This window comes from Aquarana catesbeiana, linkage group LG02 (genome assembly GCF_042186555.1).
Source record: "Aquarana catesbeiana isolate 2022-GZ linkage group LG02, ASM4218655v1, whole genome shotgun sequence".
NCBI lineage: Eukaryota > Metazoa > Chordata > Amphibia > Anura > Ranidae > Aquarana > Aquarana catesbeiana.
The window spans coordinates 121,508,658-121,529,607 of NC_133325.1; the positions used below are offsets into that span (position 1 = coordinate 121,508,658).

General features: G+C 43.3%; 1 protein-coding gene across 2 annotated transcripts in view; it reads left to right on the forward strand.

Moving 5' to 3' along the window:
* The window catches only part of ATP8A2 (ATPase phospholipid transporting 8A2), a 1,045,467-nt gene that overhangs the window by 193,452 nt on the left and 831,065 nt on the right, over nt 1-20,950 (forward strand). For both annotated transcript variants that reach the window (XM_073613412.1, XM_073613413.1), the window contains exons 4-5: nt 536-634; nt 18,892-18,937. In XM_073613412.1, the coding sequence (XP_073469513.1) occupies nt 536-634; nt 18,892-18,937 (145 nt within the window). The remainder of the gene's footprint in view (nt 1-535; nt 635-18,891; nt 18,938-20,950) is intronic.

Consider the following 20,950-nt stretch of genomic DNA (forward strand, 5'->3'; position numbering starts at 1 on the left):
AGATGAGAACAATCTTTGTTTTTCATAGTGATAATGAAAACCTCTGATTTTCATGCTTTTTATGACAAAATTACAATGCTATAACAAAGTTGTAACATTCCCGTGCCAATCGCTCTTAGATTTCTATTGACCAAACAGTGACTATCCCGGGGTCAGTGGACATCGCTTTCATTTCTGCACATTGTGACAGCCTGGTCACTGTGCCAACATGTCAGTCTGTCTCAGCTTTGGTTTCCTCTGTTAGCTAAACTAACTGGTTATACCCTCTGGAATGCATTTTTCAAATAATCCTATGATGAAATCACTAGGAGAACAATGACACTGGATTCTCCTCAGGTAGATGGTTCAACCTCTGCTGGGGTTTTTGACAGCAGCATAGAGCTGGCCGGGGATCACCCCCTGCTCCGTTTCACCTAATGTTTAAAGCGAAGGTTCTGGCTTCCACTATAGTTCCTCTTTAAGTGGCTCTAAAGTAGTTTTTGAGTTTGATTCCTGTTTATTGATGTCTAAAGGAGTACTTTTTGTTTTTTTTTAGCAAATTCCAGATGTGTCTCCAACAGGAAGATACACTACTTTGGTGCCCTTAATCTTCATTCTTACTGTGGCTGGTATCAAGGAAATTATAGAAGACTATGTAAGTTGTGTCAAATTTCCTTTCCCTTCTTCCATAATTCTCACAATTCACATTCTAAAAATTGCATTCAACGGAGACCTTGAAAAGTTTGAGATGCCTCTGTAAAGTTTTCTTAGAAATTTGACTCTATTATACTTTTCACATACTGTACATTGTTTGATATAAAAAATCTTAACTGGATGGTTCTTTATGTTTTTGGTGGATTTAAAACATGTTATTCTCATAGGAACGTGCAGTAATTCTAGTGATATCTCTTATGAATATGAGAGTATGAATAGTGCATGATTTCTTTCATCCATTGAGGGATACGTCTACTTGGTGATAGATTATACAAAATTACAGTAGTTGTAACAGTTGTGAGACATTATTAGGTGTGACAATTTTTTTTTTTTCAAGAAGATTTTTATTGGGTTTTACAACTTTTACAAAGTATATGTAACATACATCTCAAACCGTGAGATTACAAATTCTTCGTATTTATGCAATGTTCGTTAGAGAGCGTTTACAGGCAGACGACAGTCTGGCAACGTTATCACAGGAACATATCATTCAAAAGTAATACATGTAAATTCCAGACCTAGATCAGTAGACTTGTGCTGAGAGGTTGCTTCTGGAAGGGGGGTCTGCATGGAATCTCCGGTCACATCGGGAAATGTTAAGTGAAGATATCCCGAGGCCATTCACCCCGAAAGGGATCATTTCTGTGAATGGGTCGGGGTCGGGAGTGGATATATCGGTGGTACCGTTGACTGGTGACCATAATGGGTTGTGAATCGGTTCCACCGAGTGACCTGATTCATTGAAGAAGAATGTTGGAAAAGACAGTTTGTCTGAGATAAGTACACACCTGCGTCGCGGGTGTGTAGGGTGAGAGAGTATGCTCAAGAGAGTAAGTGTCAATTATGTCTGTGAAAAGAGCTGGGGTAAGGGTTTGACTGAGATGGGGGGGGGGGGGAGGAAGGAGGGCCCAGGGGGTGGGCGGATCGGCGGAGTTGGGGAGTCAGGATTGTGCTCTATATATGCTCAATGAGTAGTGATTGAGGAGGAAGTGGGTTGGGTGGTTTGTGTGGGTGATTGACGAAAATGCAACCAACATGCCCAGGTGGTGTTAAACTTGGTAGGGTTGTCATTGGCCTGGCAGATAAGCTTTTCCATCTCCGCTATTTTATCTACCCTCCGGATCCACTTTTGGATCGTGGGGGGTGACGTAGACCTCCAGATGGCTGGGATGCAAAGATTAGCCGCGTTGATTAGATGAATGGTGAGCGATTTTTTGTAGCTACCGGGGGAAACAGGAGTGTGGTGCAATAGGTATCTTTCGGGTGTGAAAGTCGGTGAATAGGTGGATATTTGGGTAATTAATCGGTGAATTGCCTGCCAGAATGGCTGAATGAGGCTGCAGCTCCACCAGATATGCAGTAGAGTGCCCTTAGCAGAGCCGCACCTCCAACAGGTTGGGGGAATGGCGGGGTGAAACTTGTGGATTTTGTCAGGTGTTCTGTACCACTTAGAGAACACTTTAAATCTGTTCTCCTGTGTTGAGACATTTATAGACCCTTTGTGCATGAGAGTGAAGATGGAGTCCCATTCTTGCGGAGATAGGTCCAGAGAGAGGTCTGATTCCCATTGTTTTACCAGTTTGTCATTTTTGACTATGTGCTGAGAGAACAAAAGGGAGTATGTGGCGGAAATGAGATGGCCCTGGGGTTCAGTGTCTAGGCAAAGGAGTTCAAGAGGGGTGTGGTCTCTGCTGTAGGGGGAGTTTCTGCTATACGTTTGGAGAAAATGTCTCAATTGCAGGTACTTAAAGAAAGGTAAGTGATGATTAGAGAGTGTCGATTCGAGTTCCGCATGGGGGAGTAACGAGCCGTTGCGAAAACAGCCATGGGCCCTTACTGGGGTGTAGGCCGTGTCTCGGATAGGATCCTTATGCACTAGACCCGGAGGAAATTCCGGGTTGTTAGTTAGTGGAGTCATGGGACCCGGTGCTGGGAGCATATGAAGTGTTTTGCAAACCTTTTTGAAGATTGAAAGGGTGGTGCCAATGGAGGGGTGAGACAAGAAAGTGTCTGGTACGTGTCTGCTATCAACCCATGGGGAGTTGACTAATGGGAGGCTCGCAAATGAATTTTCTAATTCTACCCAGTCTTTGGCTTGACGGTGTTTGTGCCAGTCTACTAATCTAGTTAAGTGGCAGTCCCATTGGTATTTTTGAAGATCTGGAAGTCCTAAACCTCCTAATCTTTTGGGGAGGACTAATCTGTCCCAACTAAGTCTCGGTTGTTTTGATGCCCAGATGAAAGACCGGCAGATGCGTTTGTAGGCTGAGAAAAAAGCGAGGGGTAGTCCGATTGGGATGGCTTGGAGGAGGTAAAGGAGTCTGGGCATAACGTTCATCTTCAGTATCGCGATCCTACCCAACCAAGAGAAGGATCCCAAGTGCCACTTCCGAAGATCTCCTTGGATGGACAGGATCATGGGTGCGAAGTTGCTGGTGTATAGGTTTTTCAGGTCTGAGGTGATTTGGATTCCGAGGTAGGAAATGGCCGATGGCTCCCAGCCGAAGGGGAAATTAAGTTTACAGAGATTCACCGTATCAGAGGTTAGGGTAATATTAAGTGCTTTGGATTTTTCAAAGTTGATTCTCAAGTTAGAGAGGGTTTGGAAAAATTCAAAGTCTGCTAAAAGATTGGGGATGGTCGTAATGGGATCAGTCAGGAACAGTAATATATCGTCTGCATATGCAGCTAGCTTGTATGATTTGTGGTGTATGTCAACTCCTTTAATAGTGGGATTGTCCCTTAATTTGCGGAGCATGGGTTCAAGGGTTAGTATAAATATAAGTGGGGACAAGGGGCACCCTTGACGGGTTCCATTGGAGACAGAGAAGGCGTCCGACAGTGTACCGTTAACTCGTAGCCTGGCCGTAGGGGAGGCATACAGGGCCAGAATCATGGTGAGCATGCGCGGAGGTAAGCCCACCGCCTGGAGGGTGGCCTCCATGTAATCCCATGCTACCCTGTCGAACGCCTTCTCTGCATCCAACGACAGAAAGAACCCCTTGGTGGACGTTTTCGTGAGCCAGTGGTGTATGTTCAGTGCTTTAGTGGTGTTGTCCCTAGCCTCACGACCAGGAACAAAGCCAACCTGTTCTAGTGAGATCAGAGATGGTATGAAAGGTAAGATTCGGTTAGCCAATGCTTTCGCGAATAATTTGAGGTCCACATTGAGCAGAGAGATGGGACGGTAATTCATCACTTGAGTGGGGTCTTTATCTTTTTTGGGGATGAGTGTAATGTGTGCTGTGAGCATGTCGTTGTGTGTGTGTGTTGAGGGTGATAGGGCATTGAGCGCTTTCGCTAGGCGTGGAAGAAGGATGGAAGGGAAGGATTTGTAGTAGCATGCCGTAAGGCCGTCAGGACCGGGGCTTTTTCCTGTCTTCATTTGTCGTAGCGCTGTAAGTAGTTCTTCCGTGGAGAGTGGGGCGTCTAGGGATTGGGCGTCTTCAGTGGAGAGAGGTTGTGGTCCGTATTGTGTAAGAAAATTCTGGAGAGCAGTTTTCCGGTTAGAAGGATCGTCGGCGTGATTAGACGGTGTCAAATTGTATAATTTGCTGAAGTATTGGACAAATTGCTGGGAGATTTCCTCGTTTCTAGAAAACGAATCGCCAGCTGAGTTGGAGATTTTATGAATAGTATGTGAGGCCTTTTTGGATTGCAATGCCCTCGCTAATAATTTGCTGGATTTGTTCCCAAATTCATAATATAGTTTTTGAGTCAGCATGAATTTACGTTTCAATGATTTGTTTAAGACTTCTAGAAGTTCCTCTCTCGCCTGTGTTAATTCAGTTAGCAAAGCATCAGCGACGGAGGCTTTGTGTGCCTGCTCGAGCGCGTGTATACGTGCGGTTAGATCAGCTATGTGTGCGCGGTTGAGTTTGTTGCGGTTAGCAGAGATAGAGAGGAGCTCGCCCCTAATGACACATTTGTGTGCATTCCATACGCTCAAAGGTGTGACGTCGGGAGTGTCGTTGTTAGCAAAGAAGTCAGTTAAGCTTTTGGACAGTCTATTTACGTTAAGTTCATCTGTCAGTAGGGAGCTATCGAGACGCCAAATACGCGTTTTTGTGTTCATGGTCGCTAATTGTAAGGTCATAGAGATAGGGTTGTGATCAGATAGTATGGACGGTTCTATGGTAGCTTCGTTAGGTTGGTCAGGTCGTTCTGGGAGATGAAGAAGTGATCTAGTCTAGAATATTTGTCGTGCGACGGTGAGAAGTATGTGTAATCCCTTGTCTTGGGATGCATGGTGCGCCATGTATCGTGAAGTAGAAGATTATTGAGCTGTAGTTTAATTGGTCTTAAGGCCCTATATGTGAGGAAGGAAGACCTGTTGGAGGTGTCCATCGCTGGGGTCAGCGGGATATTAAAATCGCCACCGACGATGAGGGTACCGACCTGGAAGCTAGCTAGCAATTGCAGAGTCGTTTTGAAAAAGGCGACTTGGCCCTTGTTGGGAGCATAAATGTTAGCGATGGTGTAGGGTAGCTGATGGAGAGTGCCTTTTATAAAAAGGTATCGTCCATGTGGGTCTTTCAGTGTGTCTGTGATCAGGAATGGACACTGATTGGAGATGAGGGTTGTAACCCCTTTCGATTTCGCCTCTATATTGGAGGCGTGAATTGTCGTGGGGAAGTATCGGCTTTGCAGTTTAGGAATGGAATCTGTGCGGAAGTGTGTTTCCTGAATTAGCACTATGTGAGCTTTGGAGTGTTTGAGGGAAGTTAGTAATTGGGACCTTTTTTCAGGGGTATTTAGACCCCTTATGTTGATCGAATAAAGCTTGAGTGATTGTGGTGTTTGTGGCTTGACTCCTTGAGTGGAATTAGAGTCTGTCCTGGCCGCCATCGTGGGTTGAGGGGGAGAAGGGAGGAGGGGTGTGCGTTCAGGGGGGTACGATTGATAAGTAGAGCTAGTTTGCTTTGTAAACGTGGGGAAGGTGTGGGGAGAACCGAAGAGGCGTGGATCTGTATGTCCACTAGCCTCCTAATTTATAGATCGGTCGTGTACAGGTCCCGCGTAGGGTGTCGTATCCTTTGAGGGAGACGGCGACCCCAGGTGGGCCCGTATGGGGGTTGACCAGAACCAGGCAACGGAGAGAGTGAAGAGGATAAGTGGTGAGAGTCGGAGTGAGGCCCTCCGCCCCAGGAGAACCTGAAGCTGATGACTGAGGTGCGAGTGGTGAGTGTGCTAGGTAGATTATTGGGTTACATACTGTGAGATTGTGTTGCAGGGTCAGCAGTCTACATTGAGGTCTAATGTGGTCAGAGAGAGTCTGTTCCAGCTAGATAATAACACACTAAAACAACATGCTATGGGTAAGCCCTTAGGTGAGGCAACTTCCAGAGCTAGGAGTGTTGGGGGGCATTAGGGTGTAAGCCTGGTAACAAAAAAAAAAAAAAAAAAAAATCTGCCGGCATCTGGGGCAGGTCTTGCCGTGTGCCAGTCCTATCCCGTAAGGGAGGGAGGCGATGCCGAGGGGGGTGGGGCCAGAGGTAGCTGACTGGAAGTTACCACACCCGGGGGTAGGCACGTTCTGAATCCAGAATAAACTGATCTGTAGCATTGTGCCACTGTTAGGTGCATAAACTAAACATTAAACATTGAAGAGGGGGTGGAGCCGTAGCAAAAGAAAAAAAAAACACCTTGGTGGTATTGAAGCACCGCAATAAGTGGTCGCTTACAATCCGGAACCGACAGACATGGGCATCATTAAACCATAAACAGTAAAACCATGATGTGGGTGTACCGGCCAGTTCATACTCCTGTATGTGTTGGTGTAAATCATATCCGCCTGGTGTGATCAGCAGTCTGCAGTGAGCGGCGGGTAAAGTTCGCCACTGTGTGACGCCTCTGGTTCAGCTTGTAGGAGAGTGTCGGCGTCGGCGTTTCCAGGGCCGGTGCGTTGTGCTCCTTCGATTACTGCGGCTCTTCTTATCGGTGTACGGACGTGTAGCCTCTGGTTGCGTGAGAACACGTAGGGGTGAGGGCGGAGTTCGGCGTCGTGATGCCTTGTGGGTGTTGTAGTTGCGGGTCTGAGCTGTAGGCTGGTATCAGGCATTAGTAGGCGGGGATAACAGGCATCATGACTGAGGCTTGAGAAAAAGGAGTGTTGATTGGGCGAGGTCCGAAGGCGGTCGAGTGGTGACATATCGCTGGTGCTGTGTTGAGGATAGGGGAGCCTATCATCCCATGGAACCGGCTGGTCTGACCTGTTGATGTTCCGAATGGACCTTCCAATATCGGTCTCGTAAAACGAAAAAAGGTGTAAGAGAAAAAACAACAATAAAAGTTACTTGAAACTTAAACTGTGTGCGTTGCGGAATGGCTCAGGTATTTCAGCCAGTGCCTTCCGTCAGCCGTGGGAGCTGATTAAACATGCCTATTCCGACCCCTACGTGGGCCCCGGGATCTGGGGGAGACATCTGGGCTGTTGGCGCGGTAGTGTGTGCGGTGGGCCGTGTGGTTTCTGCGCACAGAGGAAGAACGTCTCCGGCTGAGGAGAGGTGCTTGTGTTTCCATGGGGTCTTCTCTATCCATCCCTCTTGCGTAGTTGCGGGGGCGAAATGCAGCGTACCAATTGGGTACTGGTATCAAAGGGATGCCGAGAGCGGCACAAAAATGTGGAAGGTCCTCAGGGACCTTGAGGAATGCTGTGCGTCCATGTGTGGAGGCGGAGAGACAGAAGGGGAACTTCCACTTGTATATTATCTGTCTGTCCCTTAGGGCTTCCAACAGGGGTTTCAGGTCTCGCCTGTGCTGGAGTGTGATTCCTGACAGATCCTGGTAGATTTGTACTTGTGCGCCATTATGTATTATCTGTGGTCTGCCCCGCGCCATTTTGAGGATTTCTTCTTTCAATCTGAAATCCACAATGCAGCATATAATATCCCTTGGAGGATCTGATTCTCTGTCTTTGGGGCGAAGTGCGCGGTGTACACGCTCCATTTCAACAGGGGTGTGGGCAGGACGGTTGAGCAGGGAGTTAAAGATGGAGATGATAGCCGGAGAGATCTGGTCTCCTTCAACGGACTCTGGTAGGCCTCTAATACGCAGGTTGTGCCTTCTGCCCCTGTTGTCGAGGTCTTCAAGGTGCCTCTGCATGTCACGCAGCTGTCTGGTATGCGTGTCAACTTCTTCCGTTACAGACTGTATAATAGTGTCTTGGTGTTCTGTCATGTTTTCCACCACCCTAACCCTGTCGTTCAGTGACTTAAGATCCAGTCTGAGTTCTGAGATGGCCGATGCTAGTGTTTCTTTGATGTCATCCGCTACGGAGCGGAGATCCAGAATAGTTAAGGGTGGATGTGGCCTGAGTTCTATCCCCTCGTCCCCAGCTAACAGAGGTAATGCCTGAGGTGGTGTAGTGGGTGACTGTTGCGGCTGAGAGGGGGGTTGTGCGGAGCGTCCCTGTGTGTGGCGGGAGGGCGCCATATTGTCTCTACCCGTCCGGAACATCTCGGGGATATTCTGCCCCTGTGTGTCGCCTAGGTCTCTCGGGGACCTCGAGCGGGATGCTGAGGAGGTCCGGGAAGCCGTCCCCATAATCGGTTGTGGGTGCAGTGCAAAAGTACCTCACAATTTCAGCGGCTTTCTCCTGAGGCGGACGGAGCCTAGGGATTAGGCGACTGTCTCCATGCTAGGTCAGGCCACGCCCCCCCTAGGTGTGACAATTGGTAACATAATAGAAAGAGTAACATTAGTCAGTGTGACAGTTGGTGGGAGTATTCTGAACAGTGATGGTCACTATGGGATAGTGTGTGCTGAGGATAGAATATGACATAGGAAAGGTTAGAATTGGTATGAAGGATAAAGTAAGATAGGTTAGAAAGAATAGGGTAAGATGTAGATTGAAAGGGTAGGATAGGATAAGAAGGATAGGATAGAATGATTTCAAATGAATAAATGACTTTAACTCTTATTATACAATCAATTAATGTGACTTCTGTAGGTGTACATTGATCCACCGTTTGAGCTGGGAACATTAGAAGATGACATTGATCCCTCTGTTCTAATTGTCAAATAATAAAGCATTGTTCCAAAAAGGCAGCTGTAACCTTCATTTTATACTCGTACTTGGTGGTAATGTAATCATGAACCCTGTTCTTGAGTACAGGGAAACATCGCTGCACAGTGTGGGCAGCGGCATGAATTATAAGGTGGGTTGTCAATCATGGTATGGTGGCATGGTGCACTAAGCAGGGGGAGTGTAAGCCAGACTGATCATGAAGCTGCAGGACACCATGCGTCAGCACTGAGCCCTGTGGTTTAGATAAGATGCTGTGGGACGCACTCGACCAGGAAATGTTTCTACTCTTAAAAAAAGAAAACACATTTACAAAATGTTCACACATTTTCTAGCACTGAAGAATATCCTTTTGGCCTGCTCAATGCTCAGTGTTAGTCCCCTAATTTCCCCTGTTCAACCAAAATATCACTGGTAACACTGGATGCATAATTAGCAATAATCAGATTGTATAGTGGCTAGCTTTACAGTAGAAAATAAATATTGAATAATAGATTATACCTTTTTTTTAGATTTCTGCTAAAGCTGAACTCCAGACAGGTATAAAAAACATCACATAATGCAAATATATATTCATTAAAACTCATTAAAATGGATCTGAACCATGCCTTGTTACATAGTTACATAGTAGGTGAGGTTGAAAAAAGACACGAGTCCATCAAGTCCAACCTATGTCTGTGATTATATGTAAGTATTACATTGTATATCCCTGTATGTTGTGATCGTTCAGGTGCTTATCTAATCATTTTTTGAAACTATTGATGCCCCCTGCTGAAACCACCGCCTGTGTAAGGAAATTCCACATCCTTGCCGCTCTTACAGTTAAGAACCCTCTACGTAGTTTAAGGTTAAACCTCTTTTCTTCTAATTTTAATGAGTGGCCACGTGTCTTATTAAACTCCCTTCCGAGAAAAAGTTTTATCCCTATTGTAGGGTCACCAGTACGGTATTTGTAAATTTAAATCATATCCCCTCTCAAGCGTCTCTTCTCCAGAGAGAATAAGTTCAGTGCTCGCAACCTTTCTTCATAACTAATATCCTCCAGACCCTTTATTAGCTTTGTTGTCCTTCTTTGTACTTGCTCCATTTCCAGTACATCCTTCCTGAGGACTGGTGCCCAGAACTGAACAGCATTCTCTAGGTGCGGCCGGACCAGAGTCTTGTAGAGTGGGAGAATTATCGCTTTATCTCTGGAGTTAATCCCCTTTTTAATGCATGCCAATATTCTGTTTGCTTTGTTAGCAGCAGCTTGGCATTACATGCTATTGCTGAGCCTATCATCTACTAGGACCCCCAAGTCCTTTTCCATCCTAGATTCCCCCAGAGGTTCTCCCCCTAGTGAGTAGATAGTATTCATATTTTTGCCACCCAAATGCATTATTTTACATTTTTCTACATTAAACCTCATTTGCCATGTAGTTGCCCACCCCATTCATTTGTTCAGATCTTCTTGCAAGGTTTCCACATCCTTGTTCTGCACTGTCTCTATGTGGAGGCAGCCAGTTTGGTAGAGGAGCAGGGCTTTGTGTCTCCTATGTAGGCTGACCGTTCTTGTCTCGCCCCCTGTAGTGGGTGGACCTGGTAAGTCCCTCCCACAGCTCTGCTCTTTGCACTGGCTATGTACAGCATATTGACAGTGTCACTGCTACTTTCACATGGTAATATCTGGGTTAGCAAATTAATTTGAACACAAAGTGTTTTTATATTCTTTGTGGCTCTCAAGGAATATATTTAAATGATATTGTTGTGCCTGGCTTTTTGACTCACAAGGAATATATTTAAATGTATATTGTGCCTGGTATTCAGCTTTAAGACAAGAGCTTTCAAATGGACATGAGTGCTGAAAAGTGGAAGTACTGCATTACCCTACCAAGTTATATGTATAAAAGTGCTACTAATGCATATGTATATACAATACAACATGCGCATTAATGAATTAACTACTTAAGGACCGAGCCTCTTTCTGAGATTTGTTGTTTACAAGTTAAAAACAGTTTTTTGTTTTTTTTTAATAGAAAATTACTTGGAACCCCCAAACATTATACATTTTTTTTGTTAACACCCTAGAGAATAAAATGGCGGTCATTGCAATACTTTCTGTCAGCGGTCTTACATTTTTGGAAAAAATACACTTTTTTAATTAAAAAATGAGACAACAGTAAAGTTAGCCCAATTTTTTATATTGTGAAAGATAATGTTACTCCATGTCAATTGATACCCAACCTGTCAAGCTTCAAAATTGCGCCTGCTCGTGGAATGGCAACAAACTTTTACCCTTAGAAATCTCCATAGGCGACGTTTAAAAGATTCTATAGATTGCATGTTTTGAGCTACAGAGGAGGTCTAGAGCTAGAATTATTGCTCTCGCTCTACCGATTGTGGCGATACCTCACGTGTGTGGTTTGAACACCGTTTACATATGCAAGCGCTACTCACGTATGCGTTCGCTTCTGCACGCGAGCTTGGCAGGACGGGACGCGCTTAAAATTTTTTTTTTCTTATTTGTTTTACCTTTTATTTTTACACTGTTCTTTAAAAAAAAAAAAAAAATTGTGCCACTTTTATTCCTATTACAAGGAATGTAAACATCCCTTGTAATAGAAACAAGCATGACAGGACCTCTTAAATATGAGATCTGGGGTCAAAAAGACCTCAGATCTCATATTTACACAAAAATGCAATAAAAAAAAAAAAAAAATTGTCATTTGAAAAAATAAATTAAAAAATGTCCCTTTAAGAGCTATGGGCATAAGTGACGTTTTGACGTCGCTTCCGCCCTGCAATGGTATGGAGACAGGGGAGGGCCATCTTCCCCTCACTCGTCTCCATACACAGGAAGGAGAAGCATCCGATTGCCCTCCGCCGCTACCGACTGCTCTGGTAAGCAGCAGGGGCCCTTCTCCCGCCGCCGTTTATAAGTGATCTCGCGGTGGATGCGCAGCAGAGACCACTATTATCGGAAACTGGACCGCTCACCGAAGAAGAGGATATTGGAGTTATGGCAGCTATCTGCTGCCATAACAATGATATTCCTCTTCAAGGTTAGGACGTATTTCGGCATGCAGCGGTCCGGAAGTGGTTAATAAGTGCAATATATCCATACATAAAGTGTTATACACTGCATGAAAAGTGCTTATGCATGAAAGAAGTGTAAAGTCATCAACATAAAAATTCAACATCATCAGGAGGTGCCTCCTGATGCCTCCTAATGACATCTTGATGACGAAATGCATAGTGGTGACTCTTCAGGTCACACAGAACGTCACTTTCATCCAATGGAAAGCTGGCTCCAGGGGATCACAGAGCAGCAGCATCCTTTCAAACACAAATCATCAGATCATTCCTGGTGGCGGGGCATGGCACCCCATTTGTAAGTGTACATCCTTCCATAATTTTTAATGCACATATCAATAAAATGGTATGCGCTATGATATTCCCTGTGGTTTTATTCTTCCTTTGAGCTGGATCCATTGATGTGGTTCCATATCCATGGGCACCACAACATCACCCAGAAGCCTTTTTAGACCTGCCTCGGTATACACCTAGTGGGACCATATCTGTGGGTGAGTGCGTACTCTGGTTGGAATGGGCACGGGTAATTGCAGTGATTATTTGCATAGTTCTGGAGCACCTGTGTATGAAATTTCTTTTGAGGATCTGTTTTCACATCCTTTACTGGGGACATATTTGGACTCACTTTATGGACTTTTTCTTTTTTTCTTTATTTGTTGAATTTTTCAGTTGATGACTTTATACTTCTTATATGCATAAGCACTTTTCATGCACTGTATAGCACTTTATGTATGGATATATTGCACTTATTAATTCATTAATGCACACATTGTATTGTATATACATATGCATAAGTAGCACTTTTATATATAATAAATAGGTAGGATAGCGCAGTACTTCCACGTTTTAGCACTCAGGTGTATGGTTTCATAATACCATTAAGCTACAGCAACCCAGTTTCAGTGTTTTGGAGTCGATTGGTATAATAAATATTTGAAACTTTGTGTGAGTGACCATTTGTATTTTAAATAGACATGACCTGATATTTAGCAAATTTACTGATATTTTACATTGTTACTCAAATTGAAATATGTTTTGACCTCCCGGAATGGCTTTCAGCATTCATAGCAAGTCCTTCTTCAGTAAATTAGTTAATTGTGTTTAAATGGGTCCTAATTTATCATGCCGACATCCTGGGGATGTTGTTGTTTACTGAATATTAGTGGCATTTATGGTAAGAGGACAATATTGCCACAGCTGCAGGTACAGTAATCTGTTAATTAGATTTACGATTTGTCAAAAGCTTTTGCACATGATGCTCATGTGTGTCTCAATGGGAGGCAGCACTTAACCGGATTAATTTGTAGATCATTTTACCTCCATCAGTCAATATGCTGAAAATTATAGCCTTTTCCTTCATATGTCCTGCGGCTGCCAAGGGGGCTTTGTTCCAAAATGACAGACAGACAAAAAGTCCACTATTTGGCAGGTATTATTGAATCTGGTCACCATAGCTAACAGTGACTAATGGAAACGTACTGAGGAAGTATGGAAGATGGAACTAGATTTCTGAAAATACTAGATACCTGGTTTATATGCTGATCCAGTGTCTTTAGTACCTCTAAGTTCTGAGGAAGGAAAAAGCAACCTCTGTATAACATTTTGCCTATATATGCACAGTCCTACTGTGTCTAATTGTAAATTTGTTCCTGCAATGAACTTTTAGAAAAATTAAGCCACAAAGTAACAGTCTGAATTAAAGTGATTCTAAAGCCTAAACAAGTTTTACCTTAAGGTGGATATAAACCTGATTCATGAAATTTGACCATAGCACATATATCTGTAGTGTTTTCCTATCTCTCTCTAAAGCCCTAAGTCCCATGTCTTTCTGCTGCTCGGTTCTTCTGTTATCAGCATGATAACTTCTGACAAGCTCTCTGACAACTGAGATAAAACCAGCCTGAAATTTGTGTCGGGGAGGGTGATTAGCAGGGAGCTGGTCTATTCACAGCACAGCTCTGCACATTCCTTCCTTCCTTTGCCTATGTGGAAGGGGGGATGCCTTTCCTCCAATCAGCTGTCACACAGTGTGAGTGTACTCTCTCCCCCTACAGCTGAAGGAGGAAGAAAGATTTCTAACATGATCTGCACTTTTCGAAGAGTGTAGAAAGGACAAGACAGCAGATATACATGTAAAACTTATGTAGGAGGATTTGTTTCATCTCTGTGTATCTCAGGCTGTTCACTTCACTGGGTATATGTGAGGGTTTACATCCACTTTAATGCATTCCTTGCAATAAGGTAAAACATGTTTAGATATCAGTATTCCCCATCACGCTGCCTTTTGTTTACCCGAGTCCTCACTCGATTCAGCAATGTGCCTATCTGCAGCAGCTCTGTGTTCTCTCCCTATTCTCACAGGCTTTGTCATTGGTTCCCGTTGCTATCAGTCAAATCCTGTGATGAAGGCGCAGGGCCAAGCCGCGCTATCTGTGTCTATGGATGCAGGCAGCATGGCTTGGGATCAAGCCCGCAAAGGAGGAGCTAGGAGTGCCAGCAGGGAATCCAAGAAGAGGAGGTTCAGGGCAATTCTGTGCAAATCCATTGCACAGAGCAGGTAAGTATAACATGTTTGCTATTTAAAAAGGAGGCAAGGATCCCTCTGTGTAAGGCTGGTTATACACTAGTAAAATGTCCTTTAAAGTTTTTCATTTTAAGAACATTCGTTTGCTCTTCTAATTTGAAGGGGCAGGATGGAATTTTTTTCTCAAATACCACATTTTTAATAGTGTATGTGTTTTTTTTATTAATTATTTTTATTAATTTCAAAATTTAATTTTAAAAGCAAGATTTCAAATTACATTTAAGTACTATTGAATGACATTTGTCCAGTCATCAAATGTACAAAGAATGTTTGTACGAATGTTCATGAAATCTACAAGTGTATAACCGTTTAACTGAGAGGGGAATTTTAGTTTTCTGGCAAATTCCACTTTGTGAAAAGGCCTTTAAATGAAAGAACTATTAAACTTAAAGCCAAAAATTTAACATATTGCAGCATACAATTATTAGATGTGGTGACTGTATTAGTTTTTCTCTTTTTAGGCTTTTCCCCTCTCTGTTTTCACCTTTTTTTTTTTAGAGTGCTACAAATAATAGGTTAAGGCTGTATATGACTGGAGGCTAGCTGCCGCATCCCAAAACCACCAAAGGAAAGGGCCCCAGGGGGACTTTACATGCATTAGCCAACCAGGTATATTTAGTAGAAACAAATAGCAAGTATAAAAAGATCAAAAAAGTTTTATTTAGACATCATAAAAGTAATGGTAGAAAATACCAAAGACAGGATTAAAAACAATAACATATGTACAAAGCATAGTATCATAAAACGATGCTCATGCTGAACATAAGGTTGGTCTCGTGCGTAGGAGGCCGAACCGTGGAAACGTTCACAGAAGTCCCAACATGTTTCATAATAAGCAATTATTTCTTCTTCAGGGGAAAAAAACAGAGCATATAAACGTTCTATAAAGATAGTAATAACATGTCAGTATGCATCAACAATGTAAAGGAGTATCATTACAGATGAGGACATCCATGTATATACATATATCTCTCCACAACAAGAACACTCACAATGTATATGTTAGCACACATATAAAGAGTAGCATTCTATATTAGAGTGCCTCCACTCTGGATGAAGAAGCACAGGGGCACCTTTGGACAGTTTCAGTTTTAATTTGTGCATGCTTTTGCCTAGACAGACCACATAGCATCCAGATTCAATCATCTGCTGTGTAAATGAGCCACTATTGCTGAGTAGACAGTAGAAACTAAGTTTGTTCTCTTATTTACAATGCAGTTACCGAGGAAAGCTCGGCATGGTGTGTCCTTGTCCTCCTTAATGTCATGCAAAACTGAAGCATCCTGCTGTCTGCACACTGCTACACCCTCTTGCATATTTCTAGCATTCTTTTCCATAAAAACAGGAATTCTTGTTTTTTTCATATATTGCAATAAATACACTTTCAAGCTGGCCAACTACTGACAGACCACACAACTAGTTTGGTGACCTGACTGTAGTTAAGTGACATATCTAGGTCCCTATCTTTCCCCCAGCCAGATTGGATAGTGAAAGAGCAGCAACAGCCTAGTGTGGTCATCATGCTGCTTTCATCTCCTGTAAATATGTTTATTTACACTAAACAATATCATTAACCACTACGTCTTAGATGGTAGGGCAGTGGCCAGGGGTGTGCATATGCCACAGCTGTGATGCTTTGCTTTACAGCCGTGACAGGAATTATAGCCCCTGTCATGTTTGGAAGGCACTACCACCCACCAAATGCGTTCCATTCAAGTGAATGGGGCCGTACTGCAACCACCCCGCAATCACAGGAAATGCACACGGTTGCAGTGCGGTAGTCTGGCATTTAGGAGGTTAAAACAGGCGACAAGGAGGCATTATACTACCTCCCCACCGCCTGTCAAATGCTTAGTTGTGGTCATGTACACTGCTGTATGCACACTTTAAATCCCATAGTCCATAGTCCCTAGTCCATCTTGAGAGCAAGCAAGAGAAGGTGACTACATTCTTACTTGCAGTGGGACCATGGAAAATGACTATAGCCACCCCTTAACATGAAATTGGATTGCAGCAGCAAAAAAAAAGGAATTTGTAGAAGGCAAAATATCTCTGAGATAAGAATACATATTTAAATAGAATTTTATTTTTTTAAACCAGAGTTTAGTGTCACTTTAAACGCTTACAGACCACCCACCATATATATACTGCTGCAGGACGGCCACTATGTGCTGGATCACGTAACTAGCCCAGTTGTGCTGCAATTTGCTGCATTACAATCCAATCAGCGGATGCCAGCTGCTGAGTGGTCGTGGCACCCGATCACCCCAGTTTTTTAGACGGACCTGATTCGAAACACCCATTGTTCTCTATGGGGCGATGGACATCAGCGGACATGTGTCTACTGACACTCGCCGAGCATCGGATTCGATAAAATCCTAAAAACAGATGTATGGCAATACGTTCGCCATCCGTCCGACGGATCGGATGACAATTGGATGGAAATGCAGACATGCAGTCCGTTTCAATCTGACCGCCCCATAGAGGAAAGCAGGCTATGCAGAGGGGACACAGACCTGTCATCGACTGCTCAGCGGGGATCAGCGGAGAGATCCCCACTGAGCTAGCGGATTCTGACCCCTAGAACTCTATGAAAAATATAAAATACCATATGCAGTGTGTTCACAATGTAAAGATATAAAGGTAACCTGTCAGGAGATGAAAGTATAAGCTGCCTCATAATCTCATTCTGAAAATGCATAGCTGTCTTTGGCTTGACCTGATCACGGAACAAGTATGCAGACAATGAAGTTTCAGTTCCTGGTCAGCATACTTGTTTTAAGTCAGTGTTGAAGGTCCACCAAGCAGGTTATGTTTTTTTTCTCATGGTGGGCTTCCTTGAGTATTCTTTATATAAAAAGGTGTTGTGAGGTATTACAGTGACTCCTGCTTTGGGTTGAATGATGTCTTGAAGAAACCCTGGCTATGTTAGCTATTAGAATAGATACTTTGCCTGAGGAAGAAGCCTTAAAGGTTCTAAAACTGAACTACGGGCACAAAAACTTTCATTGAAATATATTCTTCAATAGCTACAAAGGATATAAATCCACTTTCCGTCCTTAAAATGCCTCTAAAAACCCAGAAATTACCTTGTGACATCATCACTGTTTTGTTTCCTAGTCATTGCAGAGAGCAGAGCTGTGGGAGGGGCCCAACAGGCCCCACCCACTACAAGCTGCCTGCAGAAAACTACAGGAGGGGCGGAGACAAGACCAGTCACAAGAAGAAAGAGCAACAATTACAGAGGCAAAGTTTCACACTGGATTATTGCACAGATCTGGAAGAAATACACAAATCACACCAAGGGTCAAGTAAGAATAAACATGACTCTTGTATTTAGACAAGATTTGCTTACCCTGGAGTTCAGCTTTAAAAAAATGCACTGAAAATCTGTTGAGTGAAACATGCAGATTATCTGAGGAGAATGCTCCTGTTCTACCTGCTGAAAACTGCCACAAATATGAACCTCTTCGGACTTTCCTGTTTGATGTGTTTGTGCACTGAGACTATATGAGGTATAGGGAATGCACACATTTGTCACCTACACAGGATTGCATGTACAACATTTGTAGGACTGTTTCTACCTACACAAAACAAGAAGTCCTTACCCATCTAAGGTACCTGTGTCAGATTAGGCCCTAGCTTTGGGCTTGTTGCCAAATGTTATTAATAGGAAGAAGACAATCAAGCCAGTATTTGACCCTGGAATAGGTGGCAACCTTACCTAAGCTATAGGGGAAGACCAGTCTGCAGGTAAGAGTATCTTTATCCAAATGAGGGCTATCATGCACATTCATTACAACTGGGTGTTTTCATACCTCCATTTAAGTTTTGGGCAATCCACACCTGCCTTGAAATATTTCATGAACCCATGTGATTTAGAATTTTATGTCCTATGTGACTATAAATTCTGTTGTATGTTCTTGACACTCATTTTAACTGAGGAAGCCACTCAGATGAGTAGTGTAATGCCGTGTACACACGGGCGGACTTTTCAGCATCAAATGTCCTTTCCAACGGACTTTTGACGTAGTTACGATGGACTATCGAACAACCGGACTTGCCCACACACGAACGGACTAAAGTCCGTTCGAAAGTCCGTTCGTTTGAACGTGATGACGTACAAAGGGACTAGAATAAGGAAGTTCCTAGCCAGTAACCAATTGCTGCCCTTGTGTCATTTTTTGTCCGTCGGACTAGCATACAGACGAACGTATGTTTTGATCGGAACTCGAGTCTGTCGGAAAGATTTGAAACATGTTTTTGACAGAAAATGTCCGCTGAAGGTCCGATGAAGCCCACACACGGTTGGATTGTCCGACGGATTCGTTTTGTCGGACCAGTCCGGTCGAAAAGTCCGGTGGTGTGTACACGGCATTACATTCAAACAAGTCTAGTTAAATGTGATCAACTACTTCTGGCTATCACATGCATTTTTTTATCCATAATGTAAAGATAATAATACTGTATATTCAATATTTTGCTCTCTGATTACTGATATGTTCTCTTTCTGCAGAAAAGACATAAGGCAGACAATACTGTTAATAAAAAGAAAACAATAGGTGAGTTTCTATCTCTTGGTTGTTCTTCCTTTGTTGTGACCCTTATTATTTTGGCTTATTATCATTTCACCTGCTTAAATAACATGCAGCTGTGTGCTACCTGGTTACAGTCTCTTTACAAGATATTTAGGTTATAGGTGGACATTGATGGGCTGAATTACCTGCTGGATCCTTATATTTCTTGGAGATGGCAGAGATCTCCCCATTGGTGTTCCATGCCGTAAGGCTTTTCGTGTTCATCAAGAAAGAAGGAAGATCCATTTGCTGTGTATTCTACATGTTTTCTGTGTACTTGTACTTGGATGGCTTGCCCATTCACACAGGGGCAACACGACTTCCAGCGCGACTTTGGGAGGCAACTTGGACACGACTTGAGTATGAATCACAGCACGACTTGGGGCAACTTACAACACAACCTGAAGTCGCCTTGAGGACAGGGAACTTTACAAGTGGCCAATCAGAGCTTATCAGCTGTGTGTGAGAAGGAGGGGGCTGGCTGTTTAGTGGAGGAAATTACTTTCTGTTTCCTTTCTGCTTCCTGTAAAGTTGCCTCAGTATGAACAGTGATCAGACTTGGAGGCAACTTCCATTGAAATCAATGGGTACAAGTTGCCTTCAAGTCGGATTGAAGTAGTACAGGAACCTTTTCTGAAGTTGGAGCGACTCCAGTAGTGTGCATTAAGACGGATCCATTCACTTACATTGATTTTTTCATGTAGCGCGACTTGAGGCGACTAGGGGCGACTTGGGGCGACTTGAAGTCGGATCCAAAGTTGCCCCTGTGTGAATGGGCTCTTAGTGTTTGTGCTTCATTAGGACCAGCTGTCAACAGTCTTTTGATTGTGCTTGTTTCCCCATACAAGTCAATGGTGACTACAAGCAGGATGACCCAGCTTATAAAGATGGCAAATGCAGGTCAGAAGAACATTCACTACAGGTTAAATGCCCCTACCAGTGTACTGTGAACTCTCAAACTGACCTTAAATGCAAGTTGAATGCACCGGAAAGCAAGCTGCATTTGAACATTAAGACAAACTCAAAGCCTGTCACCTTAGGCCCCTACTTTCCTGCATCCTTGTAGCCCTTCCACTTTCATACAGCTTTATTGGTTACCATGGAGCCTTTGTGTTTACCAAGAAAAAGAAAAATGCCTACTACTATCTTTAGTCCAAATTGTAGTAATGTATCATGAACCTATCAGCAGCTTTATGGGAGCAGCACAGAAGGCAGACAAGTACTGTATAAAGGCTGTTTTTTATTTGTCATATGTGTGTTGCCTCACAGACACAAATCCAACATCAATCCGATTCAGAACCTTTGTTCTCCAGTTGTGATCTTGTATTTCAAGATTGAAACATATATCTGGCTCAGAGGCAAGACAAAACAGTTGTTACTCTAAATGTATTTTCACCCCAAGTGTTTTTTTTTTTTAAAGATTTGTAATGCATGTTATATCTATGGCAGGTTTTACTGTTGTCTTTGTCCCCACTGGGAGGATTACTGCTCACTTCCTCTCCTGGTGACATTTTACTGGTATGAGAAGTAAGGGGGAATCTCCACCACAAGGACAATACTTTCACCTCCAAGAGGTTCTAACCATTTCTTACTCTTCTAAAAATGTAATGTTTTTGCTGTCCCAGTTAGAGAGATCATTCTTTGCTTTTTGTCCTGGTGACATCAACAAAGATTATAACCTTTCCCACTCTATCCAAAAGTAATTGTTTCTTTAGTTTTACTTTAAAGTGACTCTGCCAATAAAATTTTTGTAGAAAATACCTACTTAAACGTGACATGCATGGGCTGTCTCGCCGATGCCAACACTTTCTGGATTCAGCATCTTCGGCCATCTTGATTTGCTGGACAGGATAACGTAACTTCTTCACATGTGCATGGGAATTCATTCTCCCGGCGCCAAGGCATGCTAAGAATGAGCAGCTCAGTGTACTATCAAAATTAGGTCTGTGGGCAAAACCGGAGAGTGCAAAATCTGGTGCATTTCTGTATAAAAACCAG